The sequence below is a fragment of the Notamacropus eugenii genome, chromosome 2, assembly GCF_028372415.1.
Source record: "Notamacropus eugenii isolate mMacEug1 chromosome 2, mMacEug1.pri_v2, whole genome shotgun sequence".
Classification (NCBI taxonomy): Eukaryota; Metazoa; Chordata; class Mammalia; order Diprotodontia; family Macropodidae; genus Notamacropus; species Notamacropus eugenii.
Window position 1 is genome coordinate 59,803,577 of NC_092873.1, and position 15,893 is coordinate 59,819,469.

The window sequence follows — 15,893 nt, forward strand, 5'->3', positions numbered from 1 at the left end:
ACGTAGAGGCTGTAAAAGAGGGCTGCAGAACCTTAGTCTGTGAGCCACTTTGGCAGGCCTGCTCTAGGCCCAGCACTGTTCTCTGGGCCCGTACTTGCTCCATTTATCAGATACTACTTCCTAATTAGGAATCCCTGTTGGTCAGTGCTTCCAGTAATGCTGTATTAGGATAGAAGCCTCTTGGTCCTTAAATGAAAAGAAAAAGGAACTTTTCAAGTGACAAGTAACTATTACTATACTTTTAAGCCAGACCTTTTCTCTATGCCATTTTCATCTTGCCTCCATTAAAAAAGAAATTCAGCAAGCATTAAATTTATAATTCCTTGCTTTAACTTGACATATACTATTCTAAACATGTGTTGTGTCCTTGCTTGGTCATCACTAATACAGTGTTCATCTTCCTCCATGTAAACCTGATAGTGGGGCTTCTAAGGTGGGGAGGGAAATAATAACTCCTTGTGGGAGTTTGGAAAGATAGAATTTGTACATTCTAATTTTATAAGCAGGAGTGTAGTTTTATGTTGAAAAGAAATTTTAAAGTGTATGCCAAGAAAAGTCTAAAGTTTTGGTCATTAGAGTGATTGAAGAATGCTCCATGAGAGTCAAACTTGAGACACATTTGCTGGAAAAGGAAGTAATGGTTCAAGATAGCATGACTTTATTAGGAAGAAGGCATGCCACACTAATGTACCTTCTTTTTGACAAGATTACTAAGTCAGTAGATCAGGGATATGCTACAGATAAAGTTTAACTGGATTTTAGCAAAGTATTTGATCAAGTTTCTTACGCTTATAGAAAAAGTGGAGAGAGATGTGCTAGATGATAATGAGTTAGTTTCAGATTTGGTCCCGGGGCTTGACCCAAAGAGTACTTAATATTTAGATAAAAACATGGAAGGAGGACTTCAGTGAGATGCTACAGACATCTGCACTTTGATAAAGGGAGAGGTGTCTTCTTTTTCAAATTAACAAATGGTACAAAAGCTGGTATGACTACGTAACAGAATAATTAGAATCCAGAAAGGTCTTGACAGTTTGACCAAATTAAACTAAGGTGAAATGTAATAGAGACAAAAGCAGCCCTATACTTGGCTTTAGAAAATCTTCCCAAGTACAGGTGGGGAAGACATGATGAGGCAGTGAACAAAACTCTGAGCAAGATGATGGACTGGCTAGTGGAACTGGCTCAACAATCTGACATAGCTGCCACAAAGTATGGTCGTGCGCTGCATTGAGTGTTAGCTCTCCCGGGAATATGGAGATAACACTCCCATTGTACCTTATTTTGGTCAGACCATGTGTAGAATGTTGTGGGCCATGTTTTCACAGACATTGATAGGTTTGTGAGGGTCCCAAGGTATATGAGGTTAGGTTCAAAGGATGGTTTTAACTGGAGACCAGAAGCCTCAGGTTGAGGGGGAGGAGAGTGTGGAAAGTGGTCTTTGGGTTTGTGGAATAGCTTTATTCAAGTGTCTGAAAGATTATCACCTGAAAAGGAATTCTTAATCTTGCTAGGGCAGATTTGGAGATTACAAAGAGGCCCATTTAGGATTGGTTATAAGGAGACCTTTCGTAATTGTTTACATTGTCCAACAATAGAATGGACACAGGACTTGGTGAGCTCCTTCTCCTAGAAGGTCTTGAGGCAAATTCTTGAATGACCATTTGCCAGTCAGGTTTTAGGGACAATTCATTTTCAGATATAGTTTGGACTGGGTGGCTAATTTTGTGATCTTCTAATACTTTCCTTGGTCTGCATTGTTCCTGTAATTAGTTTATTCCCTCCTACGTTAATTCAGTTTGTGCGTACTTTTCTAATGATCAAGTGAATACATCACTGGAAAGAACTGACACACATCCATTTACGAGTAAGGAATGCATCCACAAAGATGATTAAAATGTAGTTATCGAAGAATAGAGTTGGCAGGAACCTTAAGTGTCAATCTGTTCCAATATCCCACTAATCTTTTCTGTTTTCAGAAATATCTATTTGTATTTAGAAAAGGAAATTTTGTTCTTAATTCTTTGATATGTAAATATTCAAAGTGAATAATATTCTTTCTTTGCCAGTTTCTGTAGTAGTGTTATGTTTGTATGTTTGAATCCTTAAAATTCTTAAAGAGACTTCATAATTATTATGTATCCTATTAAGTTACAGTATGGAATCATTTGTATGTTTTCCTTAAAATGAAAACCACAGTGATGTAATTTTTAGTTTGATGGCTTGATTCCAACTTTTGCAATAGCTAGTGTTTGCTCATAAGGTCTTCCAAGGAGTGCAGTCTTAGAACCAGAGCACTTATGCTTGGATCTTTACTACTGGTTACCTGGATGGTTTGAAGCATATTGCTTAACCTTTTTTTGCCTGTCTTTGCTCATTTGCCAAATGAAGTGGTTGGACGAGACGTAATCTCTACAATTCTTTCCAGCTTTAAGTCAGTGAAGCCACAATCCTAATAGTAATCTGTTTTAGTTTTGTTTTGTTTTTTCAAAGTTTCTTAGGTTATATTGACTTGCCTTCCATCTTTTATAATCTCGATAGGAAAAATAAATAAACCCTCTTTTCTGTAAAAAGATGTATCATGCAATGTAAAAATATAGATTGTAGTTAGCTATTTTAAATAATGTACATAAATATGATGGGTATTATTGTTTTTTAGTAAATCAAAAATATTACCCTATTCTCTTTCTTATTTTGTAGCCCTAATACTTCTTCATTATTCCATATCATGGTCAGAGAAATATTATTCTGAGGAAAGATACAAAGTACATGTATCATTATTTCTTAACGTCCAAAACAAATAGTTTGCTGCTAACTTAAAGATACTCCCTACAGTGTCATTTCTTTTCTTTTGTCTTTTGCTAGAGCTTTTTGAATTTGGTCTGATTTGCCTTTATAAGAATTCTCTAAACATTTAAATGTCTTATGTCCTTATGAATTTTGTTATTAGCTCTTAAAAATTAATGCCAATACTTAATGATCTTCCTGGCTTTACGAAAAGTGTGATAATTTGTGTAACTTAGTCATTGTATTCAAGGAGAATTTATATCATATAGAGTTACTTCAAATTGTAATTATATGTATTACACTAATTAATAGATGTAAATGGCATTGTTATGGGTAAGTGTTTGTTTTTGAGGTCACTTTGTTGAATTCATTGCCTTTTACAAAAAGTATCAGCTCCTATTTAAATGTCATCAGAAATGATGTCTGTATAATTTTTCTTTCAGTCACTGTAGCTTTGATCAGTTTAGTGAAATCAGCTGGTAGAATTTTTACTTTCCCAGTTTCTGTCTTACCAGAATGTCTGTAGTTAATTCATCCCAGTTTACGTGGTCACATATCATGCTCTGCATGCTGTGCTGTGATGAAGAAAAAGATAATGGGATAGCAGTGATGAGGGGAGAGCAGCTGCACATCCAGTTAAGTAGTTTAATATATTTTTTAAATGTAGCCATGTACCAAATCTATTCTGCTAGCCCAATTTCAGAGATCTGAAAGTTATCAATGTGTTGTCCGTTAATGTTGATCCCCATGTCAGTCCTGTTTGGACTCTTAGGGACTGTAGCAGTTTGAAGTTCAGGCATGGTTTTGTCAAAATTCTCCATTTTGACAATACATTCACCTTTGGAACCTCGAGTCATCAGAGAGGCAAAGCAGTGATGCATCATGATCTCTGATGGTAAGTAGGATGTCCTCTTTTGGCACACTTCTCCTGTGCCCTCATGAACAGCTGAGAGGAAAACAACCAATTCAAAGTGTCCAGGATTTTCATGCTGGAGGAAAGCAGCTAGTGGGCTTGAGGGCGTAATGGAGTGATGGTAGGTCAGTGGAAAGATAAAGAGTGGACACTCCTCAGAATTGACATTGTCAAGGTGGAAGTCCACACTGGTCTGGTAGATTTGGTTATTTTCTTGTTCCTGGTAGAGAATAGCGGAGACCCGGACGCTGGTGAGTGGGGTGTGTTGAATGTTGGCCACTTTGAAGATCAAATTTGGTTTGCCATCTATGTGGGATACTACTGCCAAGTTAGTAAAGCGGATCCAGAAAATTCTGTTCTTTGGACGGGCAATCTTTGCCACAAAGGCACCTAGATTAGAAACAGTTGATTTTGTTACAAACTTATAACTAATACTAACTTTTATGAAATAGTGTACCAAGCGTTATATTTTTGGGACTATTTCTTACATTAGGTTAGATGGTAAATTGTTTATATGTTAAGTATCATTTTTTAGAAAAGATTAGGACCTAGATCGTAAGTGTCATACCTCTTGGAATTAGTTTTGCTTAATTTTGGGGGGCAATATAAACTTTTTACTTAGGGCCTAGAAACAATTTGTCTGTTAATAAGTGTATGTTGTATCAAAACTTTTCAAAGAAAGAAAATGTATTCTTGGCATATGTGTTCTTACTGTAGATCTAAATCAGGCCTGCATGATATATAGCCCAGCCTGCAAAGCGTTTTGGATAGCCAATGAAAAATGTAGAGGATGTGTAAGAAAGTAAAGATGTAACAAGTCCTATGTCTATGCCCCACTTAACCTGCCTTCCACTAGATATTACTACACCTGTTGTGTAACTTGATGGGTGGGTCACCACTCTGCACTCCGTTCTGTTTGTCACGTGACTTTCGGCAACTAACCATCATTATGCCTTTACTTGGAAAGTGAGGCACTGAAAACCTATCTGTGGCCGAAGAAGTTTAGGCTGTTTTAATTTTGGCCCCTACTTACAGCCCAAGTTGTGCAGGTCTGATCTAAATGGAGATCAATAGGAACATTCCCTTTTCCTCATTGGTTAGATGGATGTGGTGACCTCTGATTTCATCTGCGTAGTGACCTTCCAGTTCTACTAATAAGTGGCTTGTAATCTTAGAGAATTTACTGAGGCCTTGAGAAGTTAAATGACTTGACCAAGGTCACACAACTAGAACTGTCTAACAAGTCTCCACTACACCCTTATTCTCCAAAGTTTTTTGATTGCAGATCCATATCAGTAAAAATTTTTTTTTAGAGTATGCTCAATTGGTAAAAACTGTTTTTGAGCGCGTGCGCACACACGCACACACACCCATGTGTATAATTATTTACTTATACCTTATGCATGTACTATTCCATCAGTAGTTATATAAGTTATCAAACTTCTTCCCCAAATAGACATTAAAATATGATGTCATGTTTTATCTTAGAATCAATATGGAACCTCTGGAGTTTTGAGAAGGGTAGTGAGAGGGTCTGATCTGTGGTTTAGGAAAATCATTTTGTAAGCTGCGGGAAGGTGAAAGACTTGCATCAGATAGACTAAGTAGGAGGCTGTTGTATTATTAGCCCAGGCAAGACGTGATGAGATCCTGAACTAGAGAGATGTCTGGATCAGTAGCAAAAGTAACCATATGTTAGTAATGAAGAAACAGAACTGACAAGATTTGGCATCTGATTGGATAGGTGGGAAAGGCCAAAGCCAGAAGGCCATGGAGCTTGAGAGAACCTGTGTGACTGGGAACATGGTCGAGTGTTTGAGGAACAGAGGAGGGATTAACTTGTGGGATTAACTCTGGCTCACTCAAAATGCAAAGTGATGGGGCTCTTACTTGCCACAGTCCAGAAGTAATCTTGGGATGGGGTAAAGGGAGTCTTGGGGCTAGAGACAAGGATGGAATTTTCTCTGCCCTTGAAGGGTCACCAGCTTACCTCAAACGGAATATTGAGATGTACCTTAGGGCGATTCCTTATATAGCAGAGGAATTGTTGGGGATAAGGACAAGCATGGCTGTGGGAGAGCTGTCTTTCTGATTAGTTACATATCCCTTGGGGACCCCACTTTGAAGACCACTGCATTTTACTGTCTATTATTAGGAAACTGTTGGTTTGTCTCTGCTTCTGTGTGTTGGACTGGTAGGGACAAGAGGAGGGGCGCACTTGATAAAAGGAAATGCCCTATGGGAGTTACCAGACACTTAAAGATGAAGTAGGAACTTACGTAAAACAGTCTTCATGATAGGGTGTATTGAAATAGTGCTGAATTTGGAGTTCAAGGGCCTGGTTTCAAATTCTGCCCTGCCACTATGAAGGGTGAGCATCGTAACAACTCACTGATAAATTGATGGGCTTGCACCAGGTTCTGTTTGTGGTGCTTTACAACTTTCAGTGTTTGTTGTGAATGAACTCAGTGAGTATTATCGCATCTGAAAGCCAAGGTTTTTTACCTTGTGAAAACATATATTTTAGAGCTCATATTAATTTAAAAGACTTTTAAAGTCCTTGCAACAACACTATTTTAGTAGGTGCATTTATTACCTTCCAGGTGCCAAACTAAAATGTGGACTGGTCCGTATGATTTGCCAAAGATCATCACAGGACTGGGACCTGAATCCATTTCCCCTAACTAAAGAATTTCACCCAGTATTTCTTTGAGGGATCGAGAAAGGCATTTAGAAGAAAGGGCTTTTGTTGAAAAGCAGGTTTAAAAAAAAATTAGTCCTATTAAAGGTTTCTACCTTAGCTGAGAGACTTCCCCAAGGACTTTTTTTTTTTTTTTAACATATCTGGGACATTATTTTGCAACCTAGTTTCCAGTGGCTTTTTCTGTAGGTTGGGCGCTTGATTTAGTCTACTTCATGTAATGCTGACTCTGGTACTGTGTGCTCAGTGGAGGGTCAGTATTATTTAAACTCATGAAATCAGAAGGAAATTCTGCCTCAATTAGATTTTAAAAAATGAATTTTTCTTTGCATGAAGATACAGAAGCCATGTTTCACAATTTGGATTCTATGTCTTCCCAACTAGAAATGCGTCTCAGTGTAGAAGCCTAGGTCTGTGTGACTTCGATGCAAATCTTTCTCCTTAGCTGCTCTCTTGCTTGCTCTCTTTTAGACCCTTCACTCTTTCAAGCCAGGGGAAAATGTTCGAAATAACGGAATATTTTTTCCTGTATATACAAAGACAAAATTAATTTAGCTTTCTTGAAAAGATTGTGAAATCTCTGTGGAGCTTGGTAAGTGTTAGGATTTACTAGCAAGGCCGCTTCTTCAGGATGAGAATTTCTGATGAGGCTGTTTTTAGCATAGAATTATTACTATTTCTCTCACTTGGGGGTAAGGAAGGAGACCTTTTCTCCCTCTCTCATAGAAACTCCCACCTTAATGAGAACACATCTCAGAGGCATATCCTTTGTGTGTTACACGAATTTCCTCTCCTTTCAAAATACTGGGTCACATTTTTGAGAGAACAAAGAAAATTACCTGTGATAAAGGCCTCCAGCATGATTCCCAGGAGCATCTGGATGGCCAGTAAGAAAACTGCTCTTGGACAGTTGCCGTTGGGGTACATGGTACCGTAGCCAATCGTGAGCTGTGTCTCCACTGAGAAGCAAAATGCAGCTGAGAAACTGGTGAGATATTTTACACAGATAGTGTGGTTTTCAGGTGGTGTGTCATGGTTGATCCCAAGATCACCATTCAAGTCAGCTAGAACATACCAGAAGATTGCAAAGAAGAGCCAGTGAAGCAGAAAAGATGTAGAGAAGATCAACAACATCCATCGCCACTGCATGTCTATTAGTAATCCCCACACGTCGTGTAGCCGGGCAAGGCAGGCTCCTGTGGCTTTGTACACATGCAGTGTGCTGTGGCCGTCTTTGGTCACTATCCTCTTGTGTTTCTGAGTCAGGAGGGGAGCCGTGTACTTATTGCCCTCCATCCTTGGCTCTTATGCTCTGAAACCAGAAGGATCTATTGATGGTTAGTCAACATAAAGCGATTCTGGCAGCCCCCACTGACATAGTCAGAACACACCAGCCAAAAATGAGACTTCCTCATCTCAACTTTTACAGTATTCATCTATACCATTCAGTTAGTTAATTAATGTTAATTAATTCAGTTAGTTAATGCCTTTTGCTTAACAGGTATTCACCAAATACTTGTTGATTTGATTACTTTTTCTATAGTTGGCAAAAGATGGTTTGAATGAGCTAAAAAGAAATAACTTTAATGAATTATGACTGTTGTTACTTTATAATAAAGCTGGAATTATTTGGAAATTAAATTTCTATACAGCATCAACTTTTTTATATCACGTCTACCCTCAGAATTCTCTGTAAGTAGCCTTACTGTACAAAGAACTTAGAAACAGGTTTATGCTAAGTTTTTAGTGACAGCTAGAGGCAGACAGGTGTTATATAACAGCCTAGGTAACCGTGAAGATTGACAGGGTTTCACCATCTGTTCATTGTAGAGTGGGAGTAGCACTAAACAGGTGCCCTTGGATATTTTTAAAAAGCAACGCATTTCAAAAGTTGAGCAAAATGAATCATTAGAAAGGAGTCTAATGAAATGTCAGTTTTATAAAGATAATATGACACCTTATAATAAAGTGGGAGGTTGAATATTTTAATTTTCAGGTTCTCACTGGGGGTCTGGTTTTCCCTTGCTAAGTGTCACCTGAGCTCACCTGTATGTAGGTCAGGTGTTTCTTTGGTGTGCTAAGTAAGGGGCTTCTACAGACAGGAAATGAAATGAGTACTTTTTCCCATTGAAAACTCCTTTTAGAAAGAATACATCCTCACAGCAGGGGCCCATCAGTTATTATTTCCATGTAGAAACCTTGTCATTATTTCTGCATCCTTACTTGGAAGAAGTATCCTTAGGAAGGCTCCTAGCAGAAGCATTCATCATGGAAACTGCTCCTGTGGCCTCTTCAAGTGCTCTCCTGACTTGGAGAGTTGAAAAATGGTTTTTTTTGGGCAGGTCACAACTGGTTATTAGATGATTTAGTTATTTAATTCTCCTTTCTGCCAGAAATATTTGTTTTATATCTTTTTGTAATTCTCTTTCCTAATTTTAGTCTTTGTTTAAAACCTTTTTTCCTCCTATTTGGCCATTGGATTTGAACCCTCAATTTAAAATGGTTTAGAAACATTTAAAAGGAGAAAAAGAGCATCCTTATTTTTCAATTTTCACCATGAGTTTTTTTAGGGTTAGGTGATTCTTTAAACTTCACATGTATACATTTTTAATGCTAGATTGTCCATTAATAGTTAAAAGAATTGATGTCATCCCCAAAGTAAAATGAAGATTACAAATGAAATAACATGTTAGTGGGTAATCAGACCCTTAGCATTAAAACGATTATAAATGTCTGTCATATCATTTAGTGGTGCTGTTCCCCGGGTGTAATTATTTAATAACTGATTTTTCTAGGCACAAGGCACAGTGTTTTATTCACAGATTATGCACAGACACACATAGTCACTATTTTTATGGAAGTTCAAGTCTTCTCCAGAGATGATTGATGTTGCTACAAATATAGTCTGTGTTAGCATATGATTTTATTTGGCATAGTTTTATTAGATTTTGGCTCTGGCCCTCTAGCTAGGTTTACTTTCATTTTCTGTAATACTTCTTCTTAGAATAAAATATGAACTAGCTCATTATCTTCAGTCATCCTTTTCAATTTACATGTGTTTTTCAATGCAGAGACTGCTGATTTGCATGTTGTTTTTTAATCTGGACACTCCGTTCCACTTTATTTACATCAGAATTTTTCTCTTCAAGGACCACAGTTAACTTTTAGATAGTTTATTTTTACACTTAGATCTCCTTGATTCGGAAATGTGCAGCATAAGTCAGTTGTATGCTTCCTATGTGCATAGAGCATTAGGGGAGATCCAGAGTTTGGTTAATAAAGACCCAACCCCTTACCTGGAACTCAACTGTCCAGGTTGATGTAACAATGAGCACATTGTTCATTATGTAACATAGACATAGGAGAGATGTGATTAGCAGAAACTGTCATCTATGAATTAAAAGTTATGTTCAAGGTCAGGACCCTGCTAACCTGGTGGGCATGGTCACACTTTAGGGCCTGGGAGCCCTTCAGTATTCAAGAGCCCAGGGTCCAGTATTACTCATTGCAGCCCTGGCCTTTTGATCAGAGAGCTCAAAAGTTTCATCCTGCTTAGTGTAACTTGTCAGTTTTTTAAGCCATTTTCTAATAAATATCTCCTAAATTTATTTTTCTAGGAATAAATAAATAAATTCATTTAAATGAATTTATTCTAAATTCATTTAAGAAATAACAGTTTCTTCCATTTGCATTTTAATTGTTTTTTCTCCATCTACCACCCAGTTCCTAAATCATTTTCTTCCTGCTGGTGTTGTGTCCCCTACCTCTTGACCCCTATCATCTGGCTCCCCTCTCCACTCACTTTTGCTCTCATCAGTTTCAGTATTTCATTTTCTTGCTAAGGAGTTTGTCTGACGTCATGCTGTAGGGTGACTTTCATTTTTGAAGACTGTAGGGCCTTTGCTGTCTGGAGAATCAGACATGCCAAGCCACGTCCTACATGGCTGACAACACTGAGTTCTGGCTTCAGTGTGACCCTGCATAGATCACCTCATCTTCTGGGGCCCCAGTTTGTTTGGAGTGAATTGGGCTTGACATGGACCAGATAAAAACAATAGTTAAGGATAACAAACATGTAGAGGACAGTTTAAGGTCAACAAAACAATTCATCCTCATACAACACCACTGGGAAAGTGGTGTGATAATTATCCTCTTTATGTATTTTAGCAAATGGAGGCATACTTGCCTATGGTCACAATTAGAAAGTATCTGAGGCAGGATTCATCATACTCGAGTGTCTGGCTCTGAGTCGAGCATTCTCTCCACTCTGTCATGATCTTTATGTTTTTTATTGTTTCTAAATCATATGATACGTTCCATGTCCTCATAAGCCCACATATCTATATTTTGCATAATTCATTTGCTATGTTGTAATTTATCTTTAGCAATCAGTATGTATAGATTTTAATCACCAGTCAATAAATTTCTCAGGAAAAAGAATTGTCCCTAACTTTTTCTATTACTGTTTCTTTTGTACTATCTACAGAGTACTTCATCCTTTAGGGGATCCTACCATTCAGTAAGTTATATTTGGACTGAATAAGTGAGGATGAATGAATATTTTGGAGATGTTATTATTGACTTATACTTAGATGATTCCCATCAACTGAAATGCTTTGTAATGAAATAAGTAGTGGGAGGGAAAGTTTGAGAGAGTGTTTTATCTGAGTGAGAGAGCAGGATTTCATTCATATGTATATATATCTATATATAATATAGATATTCACACACATATGTAATATACACATATACATACGTGTGTGTGAATGTATGTATATGTGTATGTTTTACTGCTTTGGTGAATTAAAATAAAGGACTATTAGACCCTTCAGGCTTAAATTCTGAAATTATGTCTTCTAAAGCTCTGCCATGGTTTAAAACAATGTAATTCACATTGCATGGTAAAGACAAGTCATAACTATAATTGTCATATTTTATTCACATTTGTTATAAACTGACTCAGTGCAATTGAAACTTTATTGAGAATTATACCAGTCTCTTTTTTGTATAATTGATAAAAATTATAAAATAATAGCCCATTTAGACCAATTATTAAGCTTCATGTTCTTTTTACTTTTTGTCCCTTTAATAGGAATAGCTGTTTTTATTACAGTCTTAACCATCAACTTAAATAGTGATTTGGAAGTAGGATATAGGGAGGAATGCGTGTGTGTGTGTGTGTGTGTGTGTGTGTGTGTGTGTGTATCCATTATTGAAAATAAGAACTATGACAACATTTAAATCCTTTGCCATTACATTCTGAAGTGTCCATTTTAGAAGTTTGTACTCATATAATTTACCGCTACTGGAGTAAGAAGCAAAGTATAATCTTTCTTTAAAAAGTCTTTTGAATTCCTCCCAGTGACTCATCCCGTTCTCCAAGTGAAGTTTCTGAATCATAATCAGATACAGGCATGTACTCAGTGAGGTGAGGAGAAATTCCAGGAATAGTTTCAGCTGGGCTATCCCATTTCTGATATTTCAAAAGAAGTAATAGCCTTACTTCCGCCCTTCTGTTTAGTTAGGTTTTCATAGAATTACCCATATTGGACATGATTAATTAATGTCTGTAACCTTTCTACCTACCACCACCCCCTAAATTACAATAGTTTTTAATAGATAATTACTTACCAACCGTTTTGAAGCTTTGACTAATGTGCAAAAAGGTAGGTCTTTAGGGAATCTTGGAGGGGTATGTCTCTTTAGGCAGACAGTTCTATCTACAAGTCTAGTTTGTAGGACTCTCTTGTTGAACTGGGTTTACAGTTCACATTCCTCTGTTTATAATGCAGTGGGGGCTGGTTTCTTCTGAAGCTGATGTGATTGGTCACTTAGTCTGCAGGGGGGCCAATTAGCTCTGATCATGTGGAAAAGAATGCTGGTTTGTTAGGAGGTCTTTCTTTACCCAACACAAACCTTAGCAGCCCTAGAGAAATCCTCCAAAACTGACTTGGAGAAGTACATTTTTTCTCTAATCAGAATCCGACTTTAGTAAGTTTTGCATGATCTTGCTTAAGGTTTATTTGGAAGTCCAAAGGGATAAAGTTCCTTTCAACTTTCTTTTTGGTGTTCTCTTTTATTGTAAGTTAAAGTACAAAATAATTCTACTAACAGAACCTCATTTTCTCCTATCACTTTAGATAAGGTTATTTTGGAGAAGAATGTTATAATCAGAGATATGAAAATGACTTTTGAGTCTAGCTTCCTTATTTTACAGATGAAGAAATAAAGATTCAAAGTCACACAGTCATGTTGGTGATAAATCCAGAAGTAGAATTTAGGGTTAGAAATGGGCCATGATGTTACTCTATCTCTTTTTCCTGTTGAGAATGGCTATTATGGGTTTCAGTGTTGTCCTGCTTGTAATAATGGATCGTTATGGAAAACCCCTCAGCACACTTATAGTTCAGTATAGTGAATTTCTAGGACCTAGCCTTTCCATTGACTTTGTCGTACAAGAACTGAAGAATTCATAAATCCAGCTTCAGGGGCATTTAAGGGATTTTTGCTTTGATGGCAAATAGAGCGAACTTCAGGAAAACAAGCTATACAGGGCAGATAATTTAGCTCAAAGCCATAGTAGTGTTCAGCTGGAAATTTTCTGTGTGCCTGCTTGTGTCAATACTGAAATGAGCTGTGGGGATAGCTTTGTCATGCCCTGCAGTGCAATACTTTTTTTTCTGCCTATTAGCTGCTGATGTGAGAACTTTGATCCAACATCCTATATAAGAGGATCTGAGGAACAAAGGCTTTCATTGTATCTTGCAGGTTGAGCTATTGGAGACCTGCTGAGAAAATTATTAATGTGGACCCATGTAATGCTCCTTACAGAGTGAAATCGGCCCTTGGGGACTTTGGCTCTTTTGGTAAAACAAACAAAAAATTAATTCTTTCTTTGTTTAATTAATACCAAGCATTTCAATACAAGTTCAGGCACAGCATCGAAAAATCTGATAGCTGTTATGTGACCTTCTGAATTGTGGAAGGTAAAACCCTCAGAAAAGGACCTGTGTGGTGTTATTTCACTCATTCCCCTTTCCTTCATTTGGTAGTAGAAATGATAATTAGCTATTGGCAGTCTAATTTTAAAAATAAGTTGTGAGCATTTATAGCTGCTGTAACATAAACAGATGATAGGTAGGACGGAGGCTTATGATTCTAACCGCCAAGTGGCTTCCAAGTAAGTGTCTTATAATAGTAGGATGAAATTGGGAATTATTTTTAGTAAAATGAACTCTCGCAGTCATCAAACCCCCCAATAGATTTTTATTATTGATATTTATACTGCATTTTAGTAGGGATAATGACAACCTCAAGAAAAATTAGGGTTTCAGAACATAAACTTTGAGATCTTATGGTGCAAAGAAATACATTAAATGTAACTAGTGCTTATTTTACAGAATTTTGAACTCTTCAAACAGTATTTTTGTGTCTTGTCAAAATTCTAGATTGGAACTGAAGTTTCTGGAAGAAGGCAATTGGGAGGTGACAAAATGAACCTCCTTCCTTATGACAATTTCCCCTCTTGTAAGTCAGAGTAGACATCCTGAAGAGTTAGAGAATTTCCAGAAATGGCCTCAAACTAGAGAAAAAGCGAACTTGAGATAAGTGCTGATTGTTGTTGTTGCTGTTGTTTTATACATTTTGGCATAAGAAGACCAGTAATAAAAGCACCAGAGGAATGGTGGTCTAAAGTGGTGTAATGAGAGCAACCTCAGCAGCACTGAGAGATGCCTAGATGCTTAGCTCCTGGGGAGTCTACATCAGTCTTAATACAGCTAAGACGAGAAGGCCACCACGCAGAAGGATAGAAATGGGATAAAGAGAGTTCCAATATTCATGGGACCAGGTAAGAGCATAGTTACTATAGAAGAGGCTGGGAAAACCACCTCAGAAAAATAATGTCATTGGAAAAAGATAAAAATGGCAAGATTTGGAAGAGAAAACATAATGGGAAAGTGTCTCCTACGTACAGAATTACCACCTCATTTCAGGAAGCTGTAAGGAAACTTCCCAGACATATCAAAACTAAATGCCTTGCTGTAGAGAGAAAGTTTTCATAGAAGCTCAACAAAGAGATAATGGCAGTTTGGGCCCACGGTCACGAGACTCAAGGTGGCCAGATCTACTGCATATGTCAACTTCCTGAAAGAGATGGAAATGTGGATATATCCCTGACAAGAAATACCCTTTAGTGACATTCAGGAGGCTCCCCACTACCATAGACCAACATTTAAATTGTTTGTCACGTGTCAGTGTGGTTATTTTGGATTGATTTTCTTTCTGGATGTTATAGAGTAACCTAGTCACAAAGAGCCTGGAACATCTACATTTATATGGCGAAGCCCCAGGCCTTTGTGCTGTGGCTTCTGTGTTTCCTTCTTGGCTAGAATCTCTTCCTTAATAAAATCTTTAAGCAAGTGCATTTGTTCCATTCTTCATGTGGGCTTGCTTCTTGCCCTATCAGTATACAGGGATTCTGAGGACCACCAAGAGTCTGCTCTGGGCCCCAGGATCTGTTCCCACTGTGCTTTACTTTCTCAAAAGCCACTCACTGTTCACACTAAAATATCTAAGACCAAAACAGCCCCAATGGTAGCTTTTTACCTTTAAACACACTTAATTCCTAGCCAATCTAAGTCTCTGTAATTGTTGGGTTGACATTGCAATGAATTGAGGAAGAAGGAGAGCTGACTTGGGACTTCGGAATGCTTGGGTTCAAGTCTTGTCTCTGACATAAACTGAGTGTGTGACTCACTGCAGTTCCCTTCACCTCAGTCCCCTCTGCAACTCTCTTAATCTGATTTAGGAGCAGCAAAGTGGCTGATTTTCTTTTGGTCAGGTAGGTCCCTACACTGAAGAAGTCACAGGGTTCTTCTCCTCCCTACTCCTACCCCCAAAAAAGAAACAAACAAACAAACCTTTTAGACTTTTAAAAGGCAACACTCTATGGAATGTCTGATAATTCTTAACTCTCAGTTCTCTGTGACATTTAGGTTTGTTATTGAACATAAGACACGCATTATTTTTTGCGTGTGTATGTGTGTGTTTGTGTATGTGTGTGTTTGTGTATGTGTGTAATACATCACAACAAGTAATAGCTGAGATTATTTGGCATCTAACGTAGAAACCTTGTATATAAACAAGTTGCTCTATCTCTGTCCCATAATTCCCCTTTTGCTTTTTGAAAGTGGGCTTTCGTAGGCTCCAAACTTCCCAGCTGTAGATTGTGTTGGCTGAGGGCCTCCTTTGCTCTGTCTGAAGTTTTCCATAAACACCACTGTTGGCTGTGGGTCAAACATGCACACAGGTGCCCTTTCACTGCTCTTTCTCCTTAGGAAGTCCACTCAATTAGACCAGGCCAAGGCCAACACTACATTTTATTTTTCATGGTAGAAAAACCCTGCCCAGTGTTAACTACAGTGTGTCAGGCCGAAGTACTTCTGAAACACCCAAGTTCTGGGGAGCCTGTATGCCAGTGATTCACTGAAG

The 15,893-nt window shown here is 37.8% G+C and overlaps 2 protein-coding genes across 8 annotated transcripts in view; one reads left to right on the top strand and one right to left on the bottom strand.

The window, feature by feature from the left end:
• Positions 1–15,893, top strand: part of GIGYF2 (GRB10 interacting GYF protein 2) — a 169,022-nt gene that overhangs the window by 88,638 nt on the left and 64,491 nt on the right. The gene's annotated exons all lie outside the window — the stretch shown is intronic.
• Positions 409–12,155, bottom strand: KCNJ13 (potassium inwardly rectifying channel subfamily J member 13). The gene is made up of 3 exons (XM_072640537.1): positions 12,033–12,155; positions 7,241–7,713; positions 409–4,090 (listed from the first exon to the last, which is right to left on the bottom strand). Exons 2-3 carry the CDS (start codon positions 7,695–7,697, stop codon positions 3,468–3,470), a joined length of 1,080 nt encoding a protein of 359 aa, XP_072496638.1. The 5' UTR covers positions 7,698–7,713; positions 12,033–12,155; the 3' UTR covers positions 409–3,467.

Bases quoted from the DNA above. Each gene is read 5' to 3' on its own strand.
- KCNJ13 (XM_072640537.1), bottom strand. From the start codon at position 7,697: ATGGAGGGCAATAAGTACACGGCTCCCCTCCTGACTCAGAAACACAAG. The intron at 4,091-7,240 runs GTAATTTTCTTT...TTTCTAATCTAG, and splicing joins GCTGGAGGCCTTTATCACAG to GTGCCTTTGTGGCAAAGATT.